Raw genomic sequence first — 27,485 nt, 5'->3', positions numbered from 1 at the left:
TAATATCCTATTTTTATATTGTTAAATAAATTGACTTAAAAGTTAGTAATTTAGTTGTGGAACAGATATATAAGTACAGTAGTTTTGATTAGTAAATAAGATGCATATTTTGTATATTTTTTCTACTTGGATATAAAACAACATTTTATTGACACAAATTTATAGTTTTAAACTTTATGTATGTATGTATGTACGTATGTATGTATATCCATCCATCCATCCATCCATCCATCCATCCATCCATCCATCCATCCATCCATATCCATTTTGATAAAGAAAAAGAAATTACTTGAACACTGTGAAACTAGTTGTTACTTGCTAGGGAGATCCAAAATTACCGAAATAGTATTATTTTATTTTTATCTTACTGATGAATGCTAATATAGTATATAAATGTAGTTCAGTCAGATCAGTATTGAAGCATATAAAGTATTCTTGAGCTTAGAGCCTCAATATTCCCAATACATTTGCAAGAGGAAATTTCAAGCATTTAGACTGTCTGTGAAGCACTTTTAATTTTGGGGGGGGGAGGGGGGGAGGCAGGGAACAGGAGTGATATCTTGTAATATATGTAGTTTTCTCTGTTTTTATGATTTCCAAACCAAACAGAATGTTTGAAATAAATTATATGTGGCAGGGGGCTTGGAGTTCTGCCTCTGAATAATCTGTCCATCAGCTGGTTAAGTCTCTGGAAAGTGAACACAGTGGTATCAAATTCAGTGTGTTGGGAGAAGCTGGCTAAAAAAAAAGTTTGAATGTCAGCTGGGTCTAACCAGAGGCTGTAGAAAGAAATCCCTTGATATATCCCCATGGGAGAGGCAGCTGGAGAAGGGCTTGGAGTCCCACTGAATGCTCCACTTGTAAGCCTCCATCCCTGCTCCTAGTCGTGTGAACTCAGGCAGAGCTGCAATTAAGAGATTGGAAAGAATTCCAGAAATTGTGCTTTCTGTACCTTGCTGAAGAAATACTATTTGCTCAGTAAAACTATTTACTAATTTTCAATTAAGGATCATAGTACTTTAATAACACTCTTTACACATGACCCACATTTACTACTTCTCCTAAAAGCTATAGAAAAGTATTTGAGTTGATTCCTTTTGTATCTATAATTTAAGTATCATCTATTTCTTGTTTATTTTAGTAGTGATGATTCAACTGCCTTTAACTGTCTGTGTACATAATTTTTTTGAGATTTTTTTTTAGCAAATTAAGAATTGCACATCAGATAACTTGAATCGTTTTCACATTATAAAACTTACCATCGTTCCCACCAAGGTATACATGCATGCATCTCTCTCTCTGTATGTGTATAAAGGCTCACTAAATTAAATGGTTTCTGTTCAAGAAAAGGTAATCTCAGTCTGCAGTAAGATATATATAACAGCAATTCTGCAGTTGTGCATTCAAATAAAGAAACAAACAAGCAATGCATCTTCCCATCTATTTTTCAGATTATAATACTGTTTGTATGGAATTGTTGACAAATGGGGATTACTATCAGTCAGCAAAGGGAAAAATACATTATGTACTGTGGGGCATATGCATGAAAATCAGGGAAGGGGAATGGCAGATAAATTTTCTGGCTCTGGCTGAATGGCTTGCTGTCAGATATAATACTTCTCAATGTCAGTAGAATGGCCTTTAGTTTTCACCACAGTTCAATAATAAGCAACAGATTGTACTAGACCAGCACAGTATAAAAAAATACATTTTAGCTTTTCTATTTGCCTTTATAAAGTAATCAAATATCAAAATGCTAAATGGGGAAATAACAGTTTTTTGAAAAACACCATTAATTGTATGCTACATCTGCAAAACTCTGTGGAAGAAAGGCATATAATATAATTATGTATTCTCAGTAAAGAATGATAACCATATGTTTGGTGACTTACCTTTATGTGCTAGAGGATTTTTCTGATTTTTTTAAAATGTCAGTTTTGCCTTAAATAACCATTACTTTCAGTTTTGATAAAATGCGGAAAGTTAATTGGCAATTATTAGAAAAAATAGACACATCTTTTATTAAGATAATAGGTATCTTAATATTGGGCAATTTGATATTTTATGTATTTCTGTTCACCTCTATGACTTCTGATACTCAGTGTAATTATTTACTGTTATCTAAAGTAGTTTTATTTTAAATTAAAATTGTAATGGAGCTTTATATGAATACAGAAATGCTTGTAGAAGTAGAAAACATTTAAAATTCAGCCTAGGCACAACACAGGCAAATAAAATATACTCAAGACCCATTAAAACCCACCGCTGTGATTAAGCAATATATTTCAGTCATTGACATTAACATTCATAGAAATATTCCTGAATCTAATCCTAAATGTATTCAAGATTCATTCTATTCTTCTCAATGTTAATAATTTTCAATATAAAACACAAATGCCCCTTAACAGTTTGACAGCCACCATATATCTGTCCAAATGAAATGTACTACTTCTAAAGGATTCTCCTGCCAGACTCTGGAGAATATGCAGAGAACACAGATTACAAATAAATGAAGCTGTTTTATATTGAATCAGACCTGACTATATCTTTTCTAATTGCTCTGAGATCTCCAGGGTCTAACCTTTAAATTCTATACTAAATATGTAGCATTCTGTCCCCTTGCTATGGGACTTCCATAATAAATGTTTCTCTGTAATCCCTATTAAGACAACAACATTCACCAAATGTTTGTATTGCTATTGTTGTTGTTATTATTCCTTCAAGGAGCTGCAAGTTTCCTGCATTTTATCCTAACCGGCCTTTCAGGCAGATTACCTGCTGTCTTTCAACTTATCCAAAGTTACCTGATGAATCTCATGGCTAAACAGAGATTTGAACCTGGAGTTCCCACATTCATATGGGTTACAAGAGCTTTTTAGCTCAATCGTTAGGAAGGGAGCAAAAGCATACCATAAAATATTTCAACCTTGAACCAATCAGAAACTGTCATATCTATCAAATTATTGCCAATAAATCAGCGCAAGCTGCTGGCATTTTTTGTTCATAAGAACAATTTTATAAAGAAAAGCCAATATATATATATATATATATTCACCATTATTCATTGTGTTACCAAGCCTACGGTACCTGGGGCCCAAATTATATTCTTTAATGCTATAATCCACATATAGTACAATAATTTAGTAACTATACTATTATAACTTTTAAAATAAAAATATTAACAAATAATGTCTTTCTATAGGCTTTACTGGTCATTTGACTGAGTTGCAAGGAAGGTGGCTTTATTTCACCCTTAACCCTATTTTAAAGTTTTTAGCACTCATCAACCACTTTACTAAAATGTGTTAAAAATTTGCTAATACATTTTCAAACTATAAATAGCACTTTCCTGGGTTCTGCCTGTCATAAATTTCCATTTTACTATTTACCCTTAGTGGGTGTAAATATTTGCAAGGAGAATGAAATAAAAATTAAGACTGAATGGACCTGCTAAGCAGATGGTGCTTACTTCACTGGCCTACTTACTTAAATTAAACATTGATACAGTGCTGTGGTAGGGCTTGTCATTTATCTGTCATTTCATCCTTGCCTCAACATAAAGCAAGTACATTTTGCAGACAGGTAAGATCTTACTGTGCCAATGCTTATTGTAAGTGCAAAGAGATTTACAGCCCGAACTAGCAGGTAAATAAACAGCTTGTGCAATGGAGTGGAATTAAGTATCCAGCCACAGACAGAAAGCCAATGCTTTACAAATGGGAATGCTGGGGCCCAGCTGCCAATGGCATCTACATGAAGCTCCTTAAGTACTATTACTCACCAGTCTCTCCAAATACAGTTTGTTATCCCCACCTTAAGTGGTTCCTTCTAGTTTTGCTTCTGCATTAGGCATGATGAATGCATTGCAGGCACTCTATGGAAAAGTTTAAGCTATAGAGAAGCCACAGAAACCTTGACTGATTCATACAAAGTTCATCATGGTTTTCTGACTCTTCAATGGTACTCACCTACATAAGCTTCCTCTTCTACTGGCAAACGCAGCGACATGCAAAGGTAAGTATCAGACTACGAGGAAGGACAGAAAAAGTAGAGTACAGAAAATGTTAGGGTTTTTTTCTCCTTCAAAAGTTAAAATAACAAGAGGAAATAATCATATCTGTATAACTGTTTTTGAAGTACAGCCAGAACTATTTGCTAAATGAAAATAAATCCAGCTAAGGAAATGAAAACATGTCTTTCTTTTAATTCCCTATCTGATAACGCTTATGGTTACTTTTTACCTGACCAGGGATAATATATGTATATACAGGAACCCAAATATATTAATCAGTGAGAGCTAGAATTGGTATTCTAGGATATTATACTTTTCTTTATGTTCAACCACACTGTTAAGCCAGTTCCAGAAGCAGATAACAAGCACACATGCATGTACACACACATATTCAGCTATTTAACTGAATGTTAAACATTTAAGTTAAGAGACATTTAGATTACATCTGCAGCAGTCAGCACTGCAGTTCTGCAATGGGACTGTGAAAGAGTGCATGGGAAAAGTGCATGGAAAGCAAGCATATATCCTTCTCCTATCACAGCAAGGAAATTCAGGCACCATGTTGTGATAGGCTGAAAAACATATGATGGCATGTAATTAGTCAAATAATTAAAAAAAAAAGTTTCCCATGCAAATATTTACTTGGAAATAAATGAGAATAAACCAAAACCATGCTGTATTATAACCTAAATGTAATTCAAAGTCTTTCTGCAGATACATACTTTATATATATATCCAAATCAATACTGTAGTGCTTCAAACCAAAATACATCTTCTTAAGCCACCATTTTGTACTTTATTGACTCTTATTTTTCTACAACAATAATGCTGTTAAACTATATATTCTAGCTATAGAGGATACATAAACTGGAAACCACTAATAGTGTCAGTACACCCCTCATTCCAACAAATGTTAATGAAAATTAATCAATAGACTATTTTCTTTTTAGGTAAGTGCTGGGAAACATTACTCAAGCCAGACATGGTTCTGTAACAGTCTTTGCACAGACTGGGACATGACAACCCTGAACTGATTACTTCAGTAGTCCCAGAAGATATAGCTTGCCTGCAGTGATACACAAGACACCTACAGGCAAATTTTCTTTTATTTTAGGAAATTTTTTGATAATTCAGTAGCCCTAAGTTGTTAGTGTTTCGAACAAAAGCCTTTGCTAAAAATCAGAGAAACTCAACTCATATTACAAAATTAAGATACAAGCAAATATTAAGTCCAGTTTATTTTAAAGCCTCAAAATACTGTATTAAATGATTTATAAACAAATATCTTGGATTTTACAAACATTTAGAAATTTCTTTTCAAAAGATATATTTAGCAATAGAGGCGAATATGCATAGCTCAGGATTGAACTGTGGAGTCCTTGGGGTTCTCTGAGTTTGGTTCTTTTCTTGCAAACGTTTCATTACCCGGCTAGGTAACATCTTCAGTGCTAAATGGGATGGGGTTTGCTCTCTATTTATATACTGTGGCATGCTTTGCCAGTGCTGGTGGGAGTGGGGATTTTGTTTTGCTCCTCTGTTAGTTCCTTGATCAGCATATGTTTACTGCTTAATTGTGTGCCTGGTGGTAACCTTTGCTTATCCGGGTGATGACTGCTGGTGAGGTGAACTTCTGGTCTTTTGTCTCTTTTGAATAGTATGTAGATGCTGTTTATGTGTCTGTTAATTGCTGCCTTGTCTGAATACCAAGCTTTCAAGAATTCTCTTGCATTTTTGGATTTAGCTTGGTTTAAAATGCTGACAGTTTCCCAGTTAAAACTATGGTTCAGTATGTCCATGTGTTGAGAGATTAAGGAGTTTTCATCATTGCTTCTCACTGCTGGTTGGTGCTCGTGGATGCTCTCTGCTAGTCTTCTGCCTGTCTGTCCTACATAGTGCTTGTTACAGTCCTTCCACTGTAAGTTGTAGATGACTCCTGCTTTTTCTTCTTTGCTACTGGGTCATTTGGTTTACTTAAGATATTTTGGAGTGGTTTTGTTGGTTTGTGTGCTACAGAGGTGCCATATGGTTGTAATAGTCTGCGGGATGTGTGATCCTTTTCATAGCTTGTGTAGATTGTGTTGTAGTAGGTTGAGTGGTCAGGCACTTTTTGATAAAGTTGTGTGGATATCCATTTTGTTCGAAGATGTTGTATAGGTGGTCTTTTTCCTTTTTCTGCTGTTCTGGGTTGCTGCAGTGCATTTGTGCTCGCTTGAATAATGTTCTTACACAGCTCCTCTTGTGGGAGGTAGGGTTGTTACTTTGGTAATGGAGTACTTGATTGGTGCGGGTTGTCTTCCAATAAACTTGGGTTTCTAATTTATTCTTGTTTCCTCTGCTGATGAGGATATCCAGGAAGCGTAGGGTGTTGTTGTTTCCTTCCTCTCTGGTTCAAAAGAGACAAAAGACCAGAAGATCGCCTCACCAGCAATCATCACCCGGATAAGCAAAGGTTACCACCAGGCACACAATTAAGCAGTAAACATATGCTGATCAAGGAACTAACAGAGGAGCAAAACAAAACCCCCACCCCCACCAGCACTGGCAAAGCATGCCACAGTACATAAACAGAGAGCAAACCCCATCCCATTTAGCACTGAAGATATTACCTAGCCGGGTAATGAAACATTTGCAAAAAAAGAATCAAGCTCAAAGAACCCCAAGGACTCCACAGATATATTTAGGTTAGATAAGATGTCACTATTTGCAAAAGGGATACTTAAAATCGCTATATTCAATAATATTTGGAACTCTAAATAAAATATATAGTTTTTGAGAGTTATGTAGTTCTTCTGGAGACAATATGGAAGTATGAATATCTTGTCATTTCTGATGGTCTACCATCCAAGTACTAACTGGACCTAAGACTATTTAGCTTTTTGAGAGCAGCCAAGGTCAGCCTAGACTTATATGTGCAAAAAAATCTTTAAGATAAGGCAGTGTTGTCCAAACTTGGCCACTTTAAGATGAGTGGACTTCAACTCCCAGAATTCCCCAGCCAGCATGGGGAGTTGAAGTCCACTCATCTTAAAGTGGCCAAGTTTGGACAACACTGAGATAAAGTATGTCTTCCTATATTCCGTATTTTAAAGCAAGAAGCCTTCCCTCCATACACTATTGTATTAGTTTTCTATAATACAGTCAACTTTACCTTCTGAACAAAGAAGAAAATATGCAGAGGAAAAGATGCTATGAATAGTAATAATAACTACAGCGGCAGCAGTAAGAAATTTCATAACTTTAACAGATTGTTTGTTAAATATTACTGCAACCATATTCCATAAGAGCCTTGTTAATACTAAAATAAATGACAGTTTATCATTATAAACCATGCTACATTAAGTCTTATGATCCCTTGCATTAAATATCTTTTAATAAACAATATTTTCCTTAGCAGAATGAAAAGCATCCTCTTATAGTTTAATTTCATAATTTAATATTCTCTATTAAACATTTTTTAAATTATCGGAATCTTTCAAGTATTAAGTCCCAATTTCCAAAATGCTAAATCAATTTCATTATTTATCTTATATAATTTATGCTTCCTTTTGGAAAAAAAGAACTTTCCCAAGTTTATTTACTTAAAAATGTAAAAGTACAAAATAAAATGTTGATAATATAGAAAGGTACATAATTCCTCTAGTACTTTTCTATGCACATACTTCCAGATATCAAAATACATTGACTAATTATGTAATTGCAATTCTTTATTATATTCTATTTCAGAGTGATAACTCCAAGTGTCTTATATGTTGTTTTCTGTTTTTCCAAAGTGCATAAATAAACAATTTACTCTAGCGTAATTCTCCCTAATTCATCAATTCAAAGTAAATAATTTACACAAAGAGAGAGAACTTTAATGATTATACAAAGACTCATTGCTCTTTATCTTTCAAACTGTCAGTGGCTGACAGTCATGTATGCTAATGGATACACTCCTATTAATACAAAAATAAATGAGCAATGAAAATGTCAATTGCTCTGCAATCTTCTGTCATTATTTCATATCTTAGTCTACAAGCAAACATTAATGGCTTGGGAGTGGTTGCAAATAACATACAAGCTGAATTGCCTAATTTCTTTAAGACACAATCACCTAAATAATTAAAACTGAATAATGAAAATGGAAATTGCCTTTCCTTACGTTTTCCCGATGCATTCAGTGAAAAAGTTGTTTTTTGCATTTGAAGATTATTTTTAACTTCAAAAGATTAAATCATAGGTAATTCAAAGATGCTAATGGTATGGTTGCTTTAACATATGTTTTTCATGTGGTTGCTATAAAGGCAGGCAGTCTGGGTAGAAAAAACCCAAGAAGGCCTAATAATTAACAAAAATGAATTAATGAAAGTTCAAGAAAAAGAGTGGGCCCCAAAAATTTATTCGTTATAAATGCACCATTCCCCCACTAAATGATTGTGGCAGTTACCTTTGGTCTACATGATGCTATAGATTTGGGAAACAAGATTTAGTTGGGCCTCATGACCACTGTTGCTATCATCATCATTATCATTATCATCATCATCATTATCATCATCATCATCATCATCATCATGTTAAATTTAGCTTATATAAGCAGCACATTCTTTTTATTACCAAACCTATGTTTTCTGTGTATCATGAAAAGTACAGCATGGTTATGCACAGTTTAAATTCAAGCAGCCGCTTTCATATATTATCTCCATATAAATTAGTTTCAAAAGGATTCATTTTCCAGTTATATATATTCCTTAAAATTATATTACCTCTAAACCCTAGATTTCATCACAGGATAAAACTGAAATGTAAAATGAGAATCGTATGCTGTGAACTGACAACAAAGAACTGTAGTACAATTACGAGGTTATGCAAGGAAATGTTATTCTCTCTTTACTAAGAAACATTAAGGTTTTACTTATTCTTTAAAATATCATACATCACAATGGAAAATACTTTTCTAATTAATGAAACCCTTTAATTATCCTTCCATTTATGCCATCTGCATACTTAACCTGAATTCTGTCCTAATTCTAATATTGCAATAGATGCTGCATTCTTTCTTATGTTGCTCTTCTTCTAGTTTTTCCTAATTAGTCAACCTTCTTTAATCACATAAGTCCTGTTTTCAGTGTGATGCGTGGATTACTTCTATCAAATCACAAAAGTTAAACAAAGTCTACCAAGAAGGTTAAATGTGTTGAGGTGGGATTAAATCCTAAAGGATCATCTAGAAAGGCCCCTTAAAGAGATGTCCACAGAATCTGATTGTTTCATTAAATGATGAAACAAGGATAATGATGCAAGCTCCATCCCTTGTTAATGTGTCCACACTTCTGGGCATATAAATATTGCAGCTTTACAGTATCAAGAATATCAATATGCTGCAAAGGCTTCCACATTCTATATTATTTATGCAAGGAAAAAATAGCAACTTTTGGGACAAAGGTTTGCCAGAATCAGGATCTTACTCTTGCCTTAAGCAATAGGATATGAAAGAAATTTAATAAATATGCTGAACTTGCCTCTCCTTCCATCTCACATTAAACTGGGGCTATACAAAAAGTATTCCACATCTCTCCTCTCTCTCTCTTATCTCTCTCTCTCTCTCTCTCTCTCTCTCTCTCTCTTTGAAGTGTACTGTATTTTGAATTACAATCCAATCTGTAATATAGCCCTTATTCTAATACGCTGCTGGACAACCTGCAAACCACAATGCCACAAAGAGTCCCATTTAACATTTATCAAAGTGATCCACTGGATGACTAGAACAATGACTAGCTTTCCACTTTCAGTGGCAGCTGGAAACCAGCATACCGTAGTGGATACTGGGAGGAAAGAAAAGACTTTGATTTGTTTTGTTTCAAAGAAAAACTTTTTTCTTCCAGTGGTCTTACTTAACAATCACTTTTTCCTGCAGCCATTAGTATCAGAAAACCAGTGGTCTTGAGCAGACTTGCTAGGAGATCAAGGAATTAAATCTCCCAATTTCCTTGCATGCCAGCAGGGCTTTTTATAATCAATGTTTCTTGCAGACAAAAATGAGACAGCCTTATTGGTTTTCTCTCTCTCTCCAGGTGGCACTACTCAAGATTGCTTAGAAATGTATTTGTAGGGCAAATGCAGACATGCAGCCATAGCAAATTAAAGGTAAATGCAGGCATGCAGAAAGATGGGGGCGGCATGGGGTAGAAAAAGAGCATGTGAGGTATGATCACATAAAACTAAATGAGAGTAAGAACAAGCAGTCAACTGAGTAAAAGACAGCATTCCAAGGACTTTTTTTTTAACTAAGAAAATGCCAAAATATAAGTATGGTATGAATCTGTTAAACTATATTACTGCTTTGAAAACCCAAGAACATTACTTTACTAGATATTCTTCTTCCTGAAAAATAAGAGTGAACTAGCCGAGAGAGGCAAGCTGAGTATCAGAATTCTGAACTACTCATCACCTCTCAAAGATGCCCCCCGCCACTAAAATAAGATATGCAATGGGAAGGGAGAAAACATACTGTATGTTCACCTCTTTGTTTCTTGGAGATAAACATGATAAAAATAACTTTTATTGCTAAGATTGGAATAAATTATTCTGCTGCACAATGCCATCTACCACACCATTATATACACATCTGATTCATAATCCCTTACTTTATTAAAGGGCTGGGGTTAGGGTAAATGATCCAGCAAAGCAGGGCATTCCCAGAAAAGTGCAATCATTATCTGAAAGCTTTCAAGATGGAGTTTATCATCTTTGGTTCTTGATGGGGTCGCACTACCCCAGACAGACCCGGTGTGTAAGCTGGGGGTCCTCCTGGACTCACGACTCCTGTTCGAAGAGCAGGTGGCAGTTGTGGCTAGGAGGGCCTTTGCACAACTTCATGTTGTGTGGCTGTTATGCCCCTTCCTCGATCAGGAGGCCCTCCGCACGGTCACTCATGCCCTGGTCACCTGGTTGGATTACTGTAATGTGCTCTACACGGGGCTACACTTGGAGAGTATCTGGAAGCTACAGCTGGTGCAGAATGCAGCAGCGCGGACAGTTCTGAATGCCCCTAGGAGGGCACATATAACACCGCTATTATGAGAGCTGCATTGGTTGCCAGTCTGCTTCCGGGTCCAATTAAAGGTGTTGGTCCTCACATTTAAAGCCCTTTATGGCACAGGACCAGGTTACCTGAGGAGCCGTCTTGCCCTGGTTACTTCAGCCTGCCCCACTCGGTCCAGCAGAAGGGGCATGTTGCAGACCCCACTGGTCAAAGAATTTCGACTGGTAGTGTCTAGGCAGAGGGCCTTTTCTGCTGTGGCCCCCACCCTATGGAACAATCTGCCTCCCGAGGTCTGGTGTGCCCCCACTCTCATGGCCTTCAGGAAAGGGGTGAAATCCTGGCTGTGCCAGAAGGCCTGGGGGCTGGATGGGGGCTCTCAACAGTGGAGGTAGCTTGTGGGGTGACTGACCTTGTGCCCCATCATCTTGAATGTTTTTAGTATTTATGTACAGGATTTGTTGTTTAGATTTGATTTTTAATGGATTATTTATTTAACTATTTATCAGAGGATTTTTAATTGTTGATGGGGTTTCTGATTTTAATTGTGAGCTGCCCAGAGTCACCCATTTGGGGGAGATGGGTGGCATACAAATTTAATAATAAATAAATAGATAAAAATAAATCTGTTTTTGGGGGGACTGAGATAGCCATAACCCCGTTCCAACCACTGCCTCTTATAAGAGTCATATAAGTCTTTCCACTTCATGAGAGGACCTGCCCTAATTATTCATAAGGCTGCAGGATGTAAAAATGTTAGCTCTAAAAGCAATCACAGATTGAAATCTGAACTTTATTGAAGTGGGACTTGTTAGCTTTCAACTGGACAGCATGCTCATTTCATATATATACAAATTCAAACTCTTTTATGTTTACATTTCTGGGAGGGGAAAACTGCATACACACCATTGTAGCTGGGTATTTACTTTACATCTTTTTGCAGCCATTAAGTTGAAACAGCTGGTTTTAATCATAGTTTCCAGGAAATGATCCCCAATAACTAGATCACTTGCTTTTCTTCTCTTTCTGAATGAGCTAACTACAATGACTCATCTCTCCTCTTGCTGAATGTTCTTTTTGTCATGAAAAGAACTAAAGATCCCTTGGAAAAAAAAAAAAAAGAGGAGGAAAGAACTTCTATTAAGTGAGTAAAATAGGCACTTCTACAGTCATGCACAATACAGTCTTCTGTATGTTTACTGGATGCAATACAGAATTTATCTTTAGGACTGCATCTTAAATGTGTGTTATTTGAAGTTTTTCTACACTGTAAAGGGGAGAGCTAACCAAGACAAATAATAGATCTTTAATTTAAATGATTTATACATACTGTAGCTTCTCTAATACAGATTAGAATGTTGAATTATCTTCACAAACAAATTATTTTATGTATAACTCAGTAAAGACACATATTTGGTTAATGATATTTAAGTAGGTCTTAACTGAATAAGCAACTAAATGTTTGGAATGGTATATAGCTGACTGCTGTACTGGTAGCAAGATCTAGTATTTTAGCGTATTGCCTTATGAATATTTAGGACAGGAAAATAACTTGTAACTGGCTCAGTGACAGGGGGAACCAGTTTATACAGCCTGATCTAATAATGATAGCATTTGTACAAAGGCCATAATGTAAAAATATACTGCAAGTACAGTTTCTCAGCAGCTGCCAAATGGTTATTGCTGAACTTCAGAAACCAATGATATAGGCAATATTCCAGATGTTTCATCAGAGATCTTGTATGCTGCTACACATTAGCTGCCAGTTTTGATTATTGGTCATCTAGTTTACAATAAGAGAGGACTAGATTCATCCTTGCACCTCCAGCAGGTACACTACACAGCTAAAGCTTACAGCTTCAGCCAGCTGTCGGACTCAAGTCCTAAGGTGTCAGGCCTAGCCCAAGGAACTCCAAGAGACAATGCAAAATCAGTTCAGCTATGTTTATTAGCTACAACCTCTAGCAAGAATCTTCCCAGACTGAAACCCCAGGTCCCAAGTCAGCCAGCCACAACAGTGTGAATTCCTCAGAGAGGTACCAGTCTCATCCTCTTGTAGTTCCCACGCTCCTGCGGCAAGCTAAGAAAATGCTTATCTCCCTGAGCCTGGCCTTCAGAATTCCATTCCATCACATAAGGAGACAGAAAAGCTCCTTCTATGTTATTGCTTGCAAAAACCTTTGGAACACAGCCATAAAATCTAGTAGCAAATTGTCAGCCCATTAGTAGACCAGACCAGGAAATGAAGTCCACAGGAAGGCTACTTTTATTGAGATTGGCTATCATAGTAGAATCTTGCAGGTCTGTTTATGTTACACCTCCTCCTCTTTCTTATAGTTTAGTGAATTAGGGAAGTGTCTGTCTATCTGAGCTGTTTCTGAATATAACCTCATCCTAAGCTTCAAAAAATGTTCCAGTCCTTTTGCTAGGCAACAGACCCTACATACCTCTGTCAAGGTCATCCTCCTTACTCTCTACATAAATGCACTGCTTTGTGAAATATATCCATTAGCACAAGTTCATTTTACTGTAGACTATTCCACAAAAAATAGCAAATTGAAATAAATCACAGTACTAGTTTGTTTATGAAATCCGTATTGTTCAAAGTGGGTTGGTGATGAGCTTCTTGCTTGCTAATTTTAAGATCTGCTTTGTATACCTTAACTCTAGAATTTTAGTTCTGTCTTCAAAAGGCTACCATAGAAGACTTTGGCCTAGCTTAGGTAAGAGAGGTCTTGTATACCCCTGCTGATTTACAACTTAACTGGAACTGACAGAACAAGGTGTGTTACAGAGAGAACTAAGCTGACTCTATGTATTCTTAGAAGTTCATTTGCATGTTGTGAAGTAAATATTTAAAGAAGGATTATTCTAAATATAACTCCCAAATTAGATCCTGAATCAATTAAATCAACTGGTAAGAAAAATTCTACCTGCTGCAACACAGAGCTTCTATTCTGCTCACTGAACTCTAGGCACTAAAAGCTATAGAGTTCAATGTTGGGTGAATTTTCTCCATTTTGAAAATAAGTACACTTAACTCCTCACATACAAGTAGTCCCTTACGACCATTGTTTAACAGCCATTCAAAGTTACGACAGTGCTGAAAAAAGTGACTTATTACTGGTCCTCGCACTTATGACTGTTGTAGCATCCCGTGGTCATTTGATCAAAATTCGGGCACTTGGCAATCAGCATGTATTTACAACAGTTGCAGTGTCACGGGGTCACGTATTCATCATTTGTGACCTTTGCAGGGGGTTTCCAACAAGCAAAGTCAATTTACTTAACGACTGTGTGATTTGCTTAACCATGGCAAAAACTGTTGTAAAATTGGTATAAGAAGGAGGGAAAGAGAAATGCCGTCAGGCTTTCATGACTGATATTGGTCCCTTGGGATAGGCCAGATCAGGAAACTAACCCTACAATACTAACATTTTACTGATATAGGGTATATTAAAGAATCTTGAAGCCCTGCAGCATTTCTCTCCCTCCCTCTCACTTAACAACCACATCACTTAACAACCACATTGCTTAGCAATGGAAGTTCTGATCGCAATTGTGGTCATAAGTCAAGGACTAACTGTATGGTTTTTAAGTATTTTTTTTTACCCCACCTCCCCCAAAAGAAGAGTTGGTATTGGAGTGCCTTAGCCTTCCACCTGAAACTAGCTCTGTCTCCTTAACTTCCTACTCTCTGTTTCTGTACAGAGATGATGCTGGAGAAGGTATGTGGTACCTGTTAGTACAATATCAGCTCAGCCTGGGAAAACAAAGCATGAGAAAGAAACTAAAGATTGCTCTGCCTTGATTTTATTTGGTATAAGAAGGAGGGAAAGAGAAATGCCGTCAGGCTTTCAAGACTGATATTGGTCCCTTGGGATAGGCCAGATCAGGAAACTAACCCTACAATACTAACATTTTATTGATATAGGGTATATTAAAGAATCTTGAAGCCCTGCAGCATTTCTCTCCCTCCCCCTTATACCAAAGAAAATCAAGGCAGGACAATCTTTAGTTTCTTTCTCATGCTTTTTTGATTTCCTGGATTGAGCTAATATTTTACTAAGAGTCATCACATACCTTTTTTGTGCCCTACAGTTTCTTTCTCCATATTTATATTATAACTGTTGCATCACACAGATACAAAAATCTTACATATTTCAGGAAATACTATTAGAACACATAAAAATTTAAGAGGCCTATCCTAAACATGGATGCTTATCACAGAAGACAACTTCTGAACTTGCCAGTGAGACCTACAACATTGCACGTCATCTTTGTGCTCCAACTACTTCCCTAAAATAGCTTATATATTCACACTTAATTCTGTCTCATTGCTGGCTCTCTGAGAGGGGCCAGGTCAAGAACAGGGATTCCAGGATTCCTATTTTATTGTGTAGAATATAAGAGAATATTGAAATTCTAAGTTTTTTTCTGTCCCATCTTATACTAAGCGAAATCAAGGTGGGCTTATCTTTTGAGGTTCTTTGATGCTTCCTTCTGTCTCTGGTCTGGGTAATCTCTTGTCCAAGTTCCTCCTTAATGGTTTTTTTATAGCTTCCCCCAAATCAGCTCCAAATTCCTTCCTTTACACTAAATTCCTTTGCACTGTATTTTCTTGTTTAAAATCCTTATTTATTTACTCTTCACTGTCACTTTTCTCTACCAATTCAGTGTCTCTACACTCCCAAGACTGTTCCATCATAGCCAGCCTCTAGTACTATTTTTGGCACCCTCCTTGCCCCTTATAATTATCCTATCAGCACCTCTATTTTTCTGATTAACTTTTCCATGCTATAACAATATTTGTGGAGGTTTTTTTTTTTAGTTTCAATGATATTCAGTATTAATATCCCCTTTTAAAGAAGTATAACCACATTTTTGCATCTCTAGGCCCAAGACCATTATTGATATGTGATGGTTGGTTATACGGGCATACTCAGATTACACAGTTGATGGGAGACACACTATAACAATTGCCTGGAGAAAAATTTACCTTGGCTAGAGCTATAAAACATTCTCTGTTTGTTCTACAATGTTGCAAAACGTAAATGTAGTATTGCTCAGTATCCACAAAAAACAAACCTGTTCTTTTAATCAATATTGTCATTTCTCTATTTTGAGTGACCCTAGAAAACAATCTGGAAAGCAGTAACAGCAACTATGGCAATAATTAGTTTCCTGAAAAATCTGTTTTGAAGTCATTGCAAAACAGATGTACCAAATCATGCAACTCAACCCTTAATGATTTTATTTTCTATAAAATAAGTAAGGTACAAGTTAGTGTTGTCCAAATGTTTTCACCTGTTTAGGAGTCACTCCAGGCATACGAATATCCAGTGCAAATTCTGATAAACCTAGTGGAACCAGCTGCCTGTTGCTGCCAAGACATTCACTGGAATGAGACCTAGTAGCATCCTTATACCTAAAAAGTAATAAGAAATTTGAATATTATAATGACTTTTGCAATTTAAATGTATTTTATCAGCTTGTAAGATCTATGTAGGTATTCTATTAATTTCCATTATTGTTTTCAAACTTCAAAATCATCCAGGAATCCCCTTTACAAGGAAACGGATTACAGGCACATAATAGCTAACATATAATAAGATTGCCAGGTGCTGATGAAAAGGAGAAAGGTATAACTTGAAAGGAAAGCTGTACTGATGAGAGATTTAAATTCTGATCTGTTAGCTAATCAAGTTAACATTATAAATATGCCGATAACTACATTTTAAGTTGCTATATTTATGCAGAATACATTGATGCAGAATACATTGCCATACCAATACAAGTATTTATGTAGGTATGTTTGTATCTAGTGTAAAGTTTAAAAAGCCTAAGAAAAATGTCTTGTATTTAGTTTCCCCAAATAAAATAGTAAACTACTGTTTTAATCCCTTGAATTTCTAGTTTTTGCCTAATAGTTTTAATGCATAATTTTTTTGTATGGAATAAACTAGAGACAACTACATGGAAAATATGTGTGCTGTTTTCAAATCAATAATAACAGAACCTTGATGTGATGCAAAACACATACACACATACATATATTGCACATATAACCATAATGTCTTGCAAGGGAGGAAAAAAGCTAACTTTCCTTTAAGAATTTATCCAGAAATGCAACCAGGTATGTTCCAAAAGATTAAGCAAACAAGATATAGGTGAACTGAAACTTTAAAAAAAGCTATTCAAACCCAACAGGAAGAAGAGTCACAAAGGGATTTTATAAAAAATTACTGAACTATAGTTCAACTACTACTAATTATAATAATATTCCAAGGAAAGGCAATGGACATTTCAATGACTAGTATAAGCATTCAGTGAGCCTAAGCAACTAAATTTTTCCAAATGAGTTTCCTTTACCATTAGAAACTGCTGTTTTAAACACATAACACATTTATCAAATTGACTCTGAAGTAAATACTGATAAATAACACAAAACATGTCTAAATAACCCACCTCTTAAAGACAGAAAGAGGGCTTCTGAAAGCCAAACAGCTGTTTTGAAAAATAAGGAACAATATTAGCAAGTGGTTAACAAGGCCGGCCATGTCCACCCTGCTGTTCATGACCCGATTAAGGCAGCAGGGAAAGGGCAGTGCAGCTTTATCGGCTGTGATCCTGACAATTAGGCAGTGGCACAACTATCAATTTTCTTCTTCATTATGATGTTCTCTGCAGGCATCCTACAGCATTTGACAGACCATCTGTCTCGGAAGGTGATACGCTTTAAATCAGAAAGATGTGCCAATTCTATCCTGTCCTCATTTGAAGTGGCAGAAATTGGGAAAAATTCGGAGATGGCACTAAAAAGAGTTCTTTCCTTTGGAGTACTTTTGTCCAATGGAAAGGGAAAAAAAAAAAAAAAAAAGCAAGGGTCACTGTCCCAGAGCTTTCTTTAGTCTGCTGTCAAGTCTCCAGGCTGTGTTATCAGTCCATTCCACAGTGAAAAAAGCTCCAAGTGGCATCACAGAAACCATCACTCATCATTCAGGACCTGTAAAAATAGAAACAATGGATGACTAACACATTATGTATTTAGTTGTTAAAGCTTCTTCAGACATTAAGTATTTCACAAGCTTCATCTCAACTCAGAAAAAGTGTTATAAACTTTGTTGACCCACAAGTCTGGGGTGTGTTATGTGTGGTATATATCTCAATATTTATGGCTATATCTATAAGTATATACCAACAATTATTGTGAATGCTACAGGCAAACCTAGCAGAATTAGTCCAGCAAATTCCCAATGCCTTCAAGTGACAAGATTTTTAAAACTAAAGTGCACTCAGTTCTAGCTCTCTACTTCAGAGAAATCTATGCTGAATTTGAAATGAGGCATACTTTCACCAAGTCCTTCTATTTTTGTACAGTTTATAGCATGGATATACTTAACATCCTACATCTAATATTAAAAAAATAGAATTTAAGAAAGAATAAGTGATGTGTCTAGTTTTCCAATCTAGAAGCTAAAGAGCAGACAGCATATAGCTATAATGTCTTACAGATTTTAAGGCTATAATTGTGCAAATGCTTTCAGCAAATTAAACTGCGGGAGCTGAGCATCTCTAGTTTCTAAATATCAATTATTTTCTTTATATTCCCCTTGGCCCATTTCATTTCAATTTAAGATGCAGTGTATTAATACAGTGTTATTTCTACTACAGCAATTACTTGGCACTCAGAAAAGCTAAAATGTACATTAGTTCTAGAAATACAGAAATATTCAAAATACTTAGCATTTTATGAATACCATCTCAATTTTATATAAAATATTTTATTATCTGCCTAAATAAGAATTATAACTTGGTCTTGAATATAACACTATGAATGTGGAAACCATATCTGCTTATGATTACATACTAAATTTTAACTAACCCCCAAATAGGCATATTAAAAACACAAACATAATGTGCAAAAGATTAAAAAAAACACCTCTAGGTTAAGTTTCATTAACAGTGTTTTTATTATTTATGAACTGCCTGAATTATGTTAGGCAATAGGCTGAAAAAGTAACGACAAATATTTTTTCAGGAAAACTTTCCGTGAGTTGTGAAACAGAAAGGAATAAAAAGAAACAAGAGAATATAATAACAAAATTACATGTTGGTTTTGGTTAATTAGATCTGTGTGTTGGCACTGCAGCTTTGTTTTGTGGTAAAGGGGATACTTCAGACAGAAACATCAAATAAAAGAAGAGACAGGGATAAGGTCAGGCAGAAAGCCTAGACCACTGTTTTGATTTTTTAGAAGTCAGCACTGCACTTTAAGGGCTGAGTAAGCACTAAGAGGAAAGACATCTGAAACAGAGCCCCAGGGCTCTGCCAGCCCTTTGAAAAAGGTGCTTCATAATGCACAGAAGAGGGTACAAAGCACCTCTTTCTGAGTCATCCAGCTGCACTGGAAGCGGCTCTGGGCTCTTTCTTTTCTAGGCATCTGCATGCCTAGCTACTTTGCTTTGCGTTTTTCCCAGTAAAACAAAGTGGCAACACTTTTAATGCACTTGTGGAGACAATATCTGAGCAACAGGAATAAGAAACTATCTCTGAATTATTTTCATCAGTCCCCCCCCCCCATTTGTTTCTGACTGCTGTTTTCAGATATTCTTCTACAACAGTTTGTCCATGTTTGGTAGTATATATAGCTAGCCCACATCCCTTTCATTTATTTTCATTAGGAAGTCGGTTCCAATGAATTCTGCTTCAATGTACCATTTTAAAAACACATATACATTTCTTCATGAGACCTTCCTAAATATATGCATTTCGATGTGTCACTTTTCAGCCACAAACTGCGCTGCAAACCACAGAGCTGAACTCAGGAAAACTCTCTTCCAAACTGCATTTTAACTTGGGAAATGTGCATTAGATTTGTTTACTTAAAAGCATTCTTCCGTATTCCTATTGACATCCCTCTTCTTGCATACGTATATACTTCCCATTCCTTCTCAATCACTCCAAAATACATGAAATCAAGTCAACTAACATTGACTTTTAAAAGCATGCTTCCTGCTTATTTGTGCACTGTAAAGTTGTACTCTTCATTCCTCTTGAGAGAATTCCAGAGTGCACAAAGAGCCTTTAAATGGCTATGCATACCGTTGTAGACTGCTCGTATAGTCAAAAGTATACTGTTATGTCTATGTTACATTCCATTGCTCCAACAATACATATTCAAGAATAGATCCATCTGACAAAGAGCACAATAATGATTAACAAGATTCCCATGACATATTTGACTCTTAGCAGACCACAAAGAAATCACTCAGGTATGACATACAAGTCAAAACGTAATGGAGTTATGTTTTACTTTTCAATAGATTGCCAAAGAAACTGGCAAAGTGGTTCTAAAGCGTAATTCTTTTCAACTAAGAAGGTAATACATTTTGGATATTTGATAATATCCTTAAAGAATTATGTAGTTAAAGTTATATAAAATAGCAGTTAATCATCAACATATGAAACGTTTAGTACTGCTATCATTTATTCTTTCAAGGCCAAAATATAACTTAAATATTAATAAAACACTTACGCTACTATCTATTACCGGAAATAATTTGTATCAAACAGCTTGACTATTAGGTTTCTGCAGAGAATGATATGGAAAGAACCTAATACATTTTAAAAAATGTACTCTCATATTCTCAGACTGATAAAATTCTTAATATGTATGTCTACCTTGCATGTATAACCCTTTAATCTTATAATCTTTTGAAAAGAAAATCTGAACAAGAAAACAAAGAATGCATGTTGCTGAAGAAAGAGTCCAACTGCTGCCTTTCATAATTCTAGAAATAAGCAGGAAGTACGTAATGACATCTGACATTCTTCTCTCCTTGCTTAACAGAGAATTCTCAAGCAGAGAATTGTTCCCTTCTCATAAAATCCAGTATACATGGAAAAGTGAAGATGTCCAGGTATCATCACCAACAAAAGAAGGTTTTCCCAAACTGTTGCTCTCTCTCTGTATTGAGGGTACAACTCCCAGAATTTCTAGTCAGTGGGGAGTTGTATCCTGAAGATGTTTAGAGGAAAACAGGTTGGGAAAAGCTAAAACAGGCTCTTAGCTTCCTTAATATCCTGCTAGTACAAAGCATGATACAACCATGAATGCTAACACTATGTGTACTTTCTAGCTACTAATTTGCAATCTACTATTCATTATTCATACATTTCCTTAGAAAAAACAGTCACACAGATTCCCCAATTGTGGTGAGATTATCCAGATGAAATCCAGTATCACAAAACAGATTTCCACTAGCACAAAGAAGCATTCTTCTGTAGCTCCTCTGTAACTTCCTAAAATCTCTTCTGAATAGGTCTTCTAGGGGGAAAACAAAAATGAGGGTAGGGGAGAGGGGGTGCTGAAACAGGGTGGAAAGCATGTTCTTATACTGTGAGGTATATCTGTATCTTTTGATGGAAGCATAATGGTAGATTTTCCCCTCAACAGAAGCAGCATCATTGTAACTAGGGGTATAAAAGGTATATAATAAACAGGTTGTTACACAATTAGAAGTTAGACAATAGCTTTGATTATAAACATTCTAATGGTTGCAGTACTGATTTCTCTCCATTTCCTGCAGGAAAATGGCACATGCTATAAGGGATGAGTTCTATCTGAAGCAATATAATCTTTGAAATCCTGTTGGAAGAGAAGTTCCAATTTTGCATAAAATGTTAGTTCCCTTTAACTGTAGCTCTGTAAATCTAATTTTAATATAATCCAAAAGGTTTTTGCCCAGTACTATAGAAAGTGGTTGTTTAGAAGACTGCATCTTACATTGTAAGAAAATGAAGCCTTTATACTATAAAAAAGAGAAGCACTAATCAAAGCAAAGATATATTCCATGAACATAAAGCTCAAATAATGCAGTGAATGAATGATGCTAAATGGAAAGTTTCACTTTCCAATCTTCCATAGCACAAAACAATTACACTGTTGAAAGTCTGAAATACAGCACTTTACTGGACTAGCACACAAGGTAAATACCCATAAATACATCAGTTTGATTGGAAGATAAATGGCTGGGAAAACATCACAAGTTTACACAAAGCACAGCTGAAACAATAAAAATGTTCTGAACATATGCCACAGTATATTGTAAATCTGTTGAGAGCAGTTTTTGTTTTTAAGCACTCAGAAATATGTCAAGAAAGAGGGTAAAACTACAACTACTTATCTGATCTGCAAAACTCCAGACAGCCAGTGGCTGGCAGCAAAAAGGTTATAAAACATAAAAGTATGTTGCCATCTAACAAGATTTTTGCAGGCAAAACATGGTAGACCTACTAAAACCAAATTCATTCTTCTCTATCTACCAGAGGAAGAGCACATTGGTTCTCTCACTGCTGGCTCTTTGAATCTGAAAAGCTGATTATACATTGATTAGACTAGATTATAGAAGTATTTTAAAAATAAGATTAATGAGACAGGCAAAACTCATAAAAGACTTTTAAAAAGTGGTACTGTAATCCATGCAGTAAGAAGAACAGAATATGCAATCTGGCAATTTAATGTATTTCTTTACAGAAGAAACTGCCCAATGCTTTTCTAAAAGATTCACTGCTCTGTATTTTGCAGCCCATTATTTAGTTTGGATGAAAGAGTGGGTGCTGCTGAGAAATAGAAGAATGCTAGAATTGGAAGAACATAACTTATGGTATTATAAAATTAAAGTTAATGTGGATTTTAAAAATCATTATGTGAGAAGTGCCATACTAAGAATATGGAACAAATACAAACCCAGGTTGTGCCTGAAAATACCTTTATTGGTCTCAGCACAGGAAGTATTTTATAGAAGAGAAACAGCAGATAGAGACAAATTGCTAACATATCAAGATTTATTAATACAGGAAGATGGAGAACTGAAGATGAAGTAAAGAGAACAACTGACTGCAAACATAGTTTTCAGTGGTTTTCATATACACAACTAAAATAAAGATTTAATATACAGTAGACAAAAGTGTAATTTGAATTGGAAAACATAAAACAGAATTTGAAAATGAACTATGTACAACTGATGAACATGTAATTGCAAAAATGTATAAATTTTTGTTAAGATTAGAAACTGAAGACAAAAAAGTTAAGGATTGTATGGAAAATGGACTACCAATTTTGGTTATAATACACAGATGGATATGGAGAAAGAATGTGGGTAAATGGGATAAAACATGTAATTGCAAAAGTATATAAACTTTTGTTAAGAGTATAATATACAGATGGATACAAGGGAAAGAATGTGGGTAAATGGGATAAAGTTTACACTGTGTTATAATTTAAGAGAATTTTTTTTATAAAATGATGTATCACCAGAAAAACTATCAAAAATGTATAAAGGTACCTGAAGTCAATGCTGGAAATGTGAAAAACATCAAGGGACATTTTAGCATGCATGGTGGACTTGTGAAAAAGCCAAGAAATATTGGATACAAATACATACAATGATACAAAGAATTTTAAAGATTAATATCATAAAGAAACCATAATTTTTTTTATTGGGACTTATGGATAGTGAATTAGAAAAGACTCATGGAAGATTGCTTTTGTATATTGTAACAGCCGCAAGACTATTATATGCATAAAGATGGAAGAGTACTGAAATTCCCACGATGGAGGAATGGATCATGAAAATGTCAGAACTGGTGGAAGTGGCAAATCTGACCTGTTTGGTCAGGTAGAAAACAGTAAGTGCTTTTTCAAAAGACTGCAAACTTTTTATGGACTTTTTGCTAAAAGAAAAAAGTGAAATGATGATTTATGGATTTAATGATGAAAAAGATGAGAATTAAATAAGGGGCTGAAGGGATTTCTGGAATAGTTAAGGAGGAGAGGAGATGATGGTTTTGTTAATAAAGAAGGCCAGAAGTCGCCTACTTTAGTTTCCTTATTTATTTCTCTCTCTTTTTTGTTTTCCTTTTTTTTTGCACTTTATCTTTTTTTTCTTTTCTTTCCTTCTCTTTTCTCTTTATCAGACATGTTTTTACTTATGAAAAAAAAAATTAATAAAAAAAATTATGACAGATAAAAGATTCACTGCTCTAACAGTCTGTTCTCAATCATGGTCTATTACAAGCAGGTAATCCTGAATGACTTTATATTTTCTGTGAGATAATGATGTCAAAGATGCAATAGGGGAAAAAAACAGTTCTGTTTGGATGAATTAAAAAAAAAAAAAGAGTTGGCTGAATAGCCTCCATACCCTGGTGTTGACGAGAATGGAATTAAACTGTCTTCTGGGGAAAGAAGATCCACATGCTAGTAATTGTAGTACAAAGGAAGAAAAAAGCTCTTTCATGCATGCCCATCAAGATGGTATAACATACAAAATGGCCCAAATTTAGTGGATAGGTAGAATCCAAAATAGGTTTGCTTTGAAAGTCACTTTCTTTGCTTGCTTTCTTCTGTCCAGAAACTAGGCCAAGATTCATGCCATTCATGCAGCAACTCAGAGGATATGGTTCTCTAAGGGGAAGTAACTTTTAATATTACATATTGCAAAAGATTTAAAGAATGCCACTGATTTATATTGAGAAAGGAGTCATACCATGTGTGGTCTGAAAAAATCTAGACAGCTACTAGGTGGCACCAGTAATACATAACACCGTAACCCAGATACAATAGCCTATATAGAAAATAAATATGGTTTAGCTATTGAAAGTCTATAAAACACTGTCCCTCAACCAAGAAAGAGAGCATAATGTAACTTCTGGGAACAAGATGACACTGAATTATTTTACCTGGTGAGAGACATTGTACTTTCAATAGCTTATTCTGTGTACCTAGATAATGAGATTTAATGGTGCTTGTGAACAATGCTGATATTTAACTCAAATGATGCACACAGAAAAAAAAGCCTATAAAATTTCAGGAACAGTTTGCATGTAGTTATGAACTTTAATGAAGGTTTATGAACTCCTACAGTGTTCAGAACTTAACACTATCATTACCTTGTGCTTTTGTGTATTTTACTGAACTTCATAATTCATATAAATCTACTACCTTTTGATAATGGGATCAAAGCTTTTCTTGACATTTGGAACAAAAGAACAACAGATTCTATTTTTAACAATTCTGAGCTGCATCTGTTACCACATTAATGCCTATTTCCTCACCAAGAGCATGTTTCTTCTCTCCATCTTACATATCCAACCATATCTAGAAAAACTCCTTTAAAAAATTAATCTTTGACCATATAATCATATTAAAAAAACCCTGCATCTTTAAAAAAAAATATTTTTTTTTTACTATCACAGGCAGAACATATCTATTTTTAATTATACTAATTTTTTAAAGAACAAATTGGGAAACACTTAGAATAATCTTGTTTAGTCATTTAACGTCACATAGGAAAGCTATATCATTTCAGCAATGGAACAATGGAATTCCAGCAATGGAATTCTTCAGCAAAGAATTGCGTGACAGCAATATTGAAAAGGTACCACTTTTCTCTGTAAGCACTGCTAATTTATAAACAATAATTACTTAAAAAGTAAAATTTCTCCCCAAACCGAGAAAAATAACTTTGGCAATATTGCTTTATTTCCCAAGGAAAATTTGAAAGTAATTAAGGCAGGGACTCTCAAATTGTGGGTTCTGATCCCCTGTGGGGTTGCAAGAAAATCTAAAGCAGGTCACCAATTTGGGCGTACCTGAACATAGGACAGGGTTGCTCCACTCTCCCTGGCAAAGTACTTATACAGGAGAAATGGTTTGGCAGGGGTGTGCTTGTGGCTTGGTCATTGTATAGGTGGGTAGAGAGAGGGCCTAGGGCAGTCTTGCAGGAAGCCAGCCCCAGATCCCTAGGTATCATGAGTGCTTGGGGTTTGGCTGCTGACTGGGTGCTGGATCACTGTCAGAACTTGTTCTTGCTTTTCTGCGGTTGCTGGCGCGCAGAGCAGGGTGAAAATGTGACAGAGGGATGAGACATAGGCATAGCTCGCTGTCAGGTTTATGATGTTCAAACCCCAATACAAACAAATCTCTTGAAATCCAAAGTAGATTCAGAAAAGACCTCCAACAGTGGGGACAGCCTCCTCTCACCTCCACCTACTGCCCTGAGCTCTAACTCAGCGATGGCGGCTTCCAGCGTTAGCAGTACCTTCTCCTCCTCCGCTGGTCAGATCTCCTGCCCCTCAGAGGTCATAGTGATTTGCTGGACTTTCCTTGGTAAATTGTTTTCCCGGGAAAAATCCGAATTAGGGAGTTTTAGCAAAATGTCAGGTCTACGATGTTCAAACCCCAATACAGACAAATCTTTTGAAATCCAAAGTAGATTCAGAAAAGATTTCACTGATTGAGGATACATATAGCTCTAAGCAAAGCATTGCTAAAACTAAAGCCCATGTAATTTTCCCTCTACTTTTACCCCCGTAGTCGTCCCCCCCCCATTCTAGGTGCCACTTTTGGTTCTCACAGAGATGTGACCTTGTGCATTCCTAACCCCGATAACACATCTTCTTCCTGGCCTTCGATCTTCCTCCGGCTCTGTCTTCTTTCACTCCCCCGACCCCACCAATGAGAATGGCAGAATCAAAGCAAGCTAAGAAAACATTCCCTAAAATCAAAGTATACAAATGGCATTTACTATACTAATAAAACAGTCCTCTAGTTGATATATATTTTGATTGCTGTAGGTTCTGACACTCGCGTTTTAGGAGGTATGTTGGCTTGAGTTGGCACATTCTTCCCAGAAAGGGGTATGGTTTCGAATTTGGTTATTTTCCTATTTGCTGAAAATGTTTTGTTCTGTAATCTTTCAAGATTTTATTATTGCTATGTTTTTGGTATGTATATTAAAATTTTATTATTGACAGTGTTTGGTGTGTTTATTTCTTGTCCAGACCTAGCCCCAATGAAATAACAGATTTTGTCTGGTGAGGGTTACATGACTTTGTATTTGGGGGGTGGGGGGTGGGAGTGTCATAGCACCAGGAAGTCTGAGAAACCTGGGTTTTGGTATTTAAAAACCCAGATTCCAAGGAGCACAAATTCAATAGGGGTAGTGCTGTTCTCATTCATAATTTCTTGGGTGATTTTTCTGTAAGGAAGAAAGAAGAGAGGCAAGAAGGAAGATACAATCTAATTTAGGACTTGGTCATTTCTCACATTTATGTCAAAAAGAGAATCAGCAATGTTAATTTCAGATAAGTCTACTTCCAAGCTCCCAGGGTGATTTGGGGCTTTGAGCAAGTCATTTGTTCTTCTGAAAAACTAGCAGACAAAGGGTGTGTATATTGCCTTGAGTTCTAGAAGAAAGATGGGATATACTTTTAACAAATAAATATTTTGCTTCCTCTTCCAATGGATTCTTTATATTGCTAATTTTAAAAATCGTATGCATTTTAGAAATCAAAATAGCTTAATGTCATATTAATTTTATTATCCTTAGTTCTCTATTATCCTTAGGTTCTCTAAAACTATATAACCATGAATATATCATTCAAACC

General features: G+C 35.7%; 1 protein-coding gene across 5 annotated transcripts in view; it reads right to left on the bottom strand.

Annotated features, from left to right (window-relative positions):
* Positions 1 to 27,485, bottom strand: part of PAM (peptidylglycine alpha-amidating monooxygenase) — a 157,813-nt gene that overhangs the window by 89,688 nt on the left and 40,640 nt on the right. For all 5 annotated transcript variants that reach the window (XM_088130144.1, XM_088130145.1, XM_088130146.1 and 2 more), the window contains exons 2-4: positions 17,499 to 18,036; positions 16,338 to 16,458; positions 3,969 to 4,026 (exon numbers count right to left, since the gene is read on the bottom strand). In XM_088130144.1, coding sequence (XP_087986270.1) covers positions 3,969 to 4,026; positions 16,338 to 16,458; positions 17,499 to 17,608 — 289 coding nt within the window. In that variant the 5' untranslated portion in view covers positions 17,609 to 18,036. The remainder of the gene's footprint in view (positions 1 to 3,968; positions 4,027 to 16,337; positions 16,459 to 17,498; positions 18,037 to 27,485) is intronic.

This window comes from Python bivittatus, unplaced genomic scaffold (assembly GCF_059951505.1).
Source record: "Python bivittatus isolate LINGU-HERP-01145 unplaced genomic scaffold, Pbiv_v1 ctg000850_np1212, whole genome shotgun sequence".
In the NCBI taxonomy this organism is placed as follows: domain Eukaryota; kingdom Metazoa; phylum Chordata; class Lepidosauria; order Squamata; family Pythonidae; genus Python; species Python bivittatus.
Note: the sequence above shows the minus strand (reverse complement) of the source record. Positions and strands in the feature narration are given on the sequence as shown.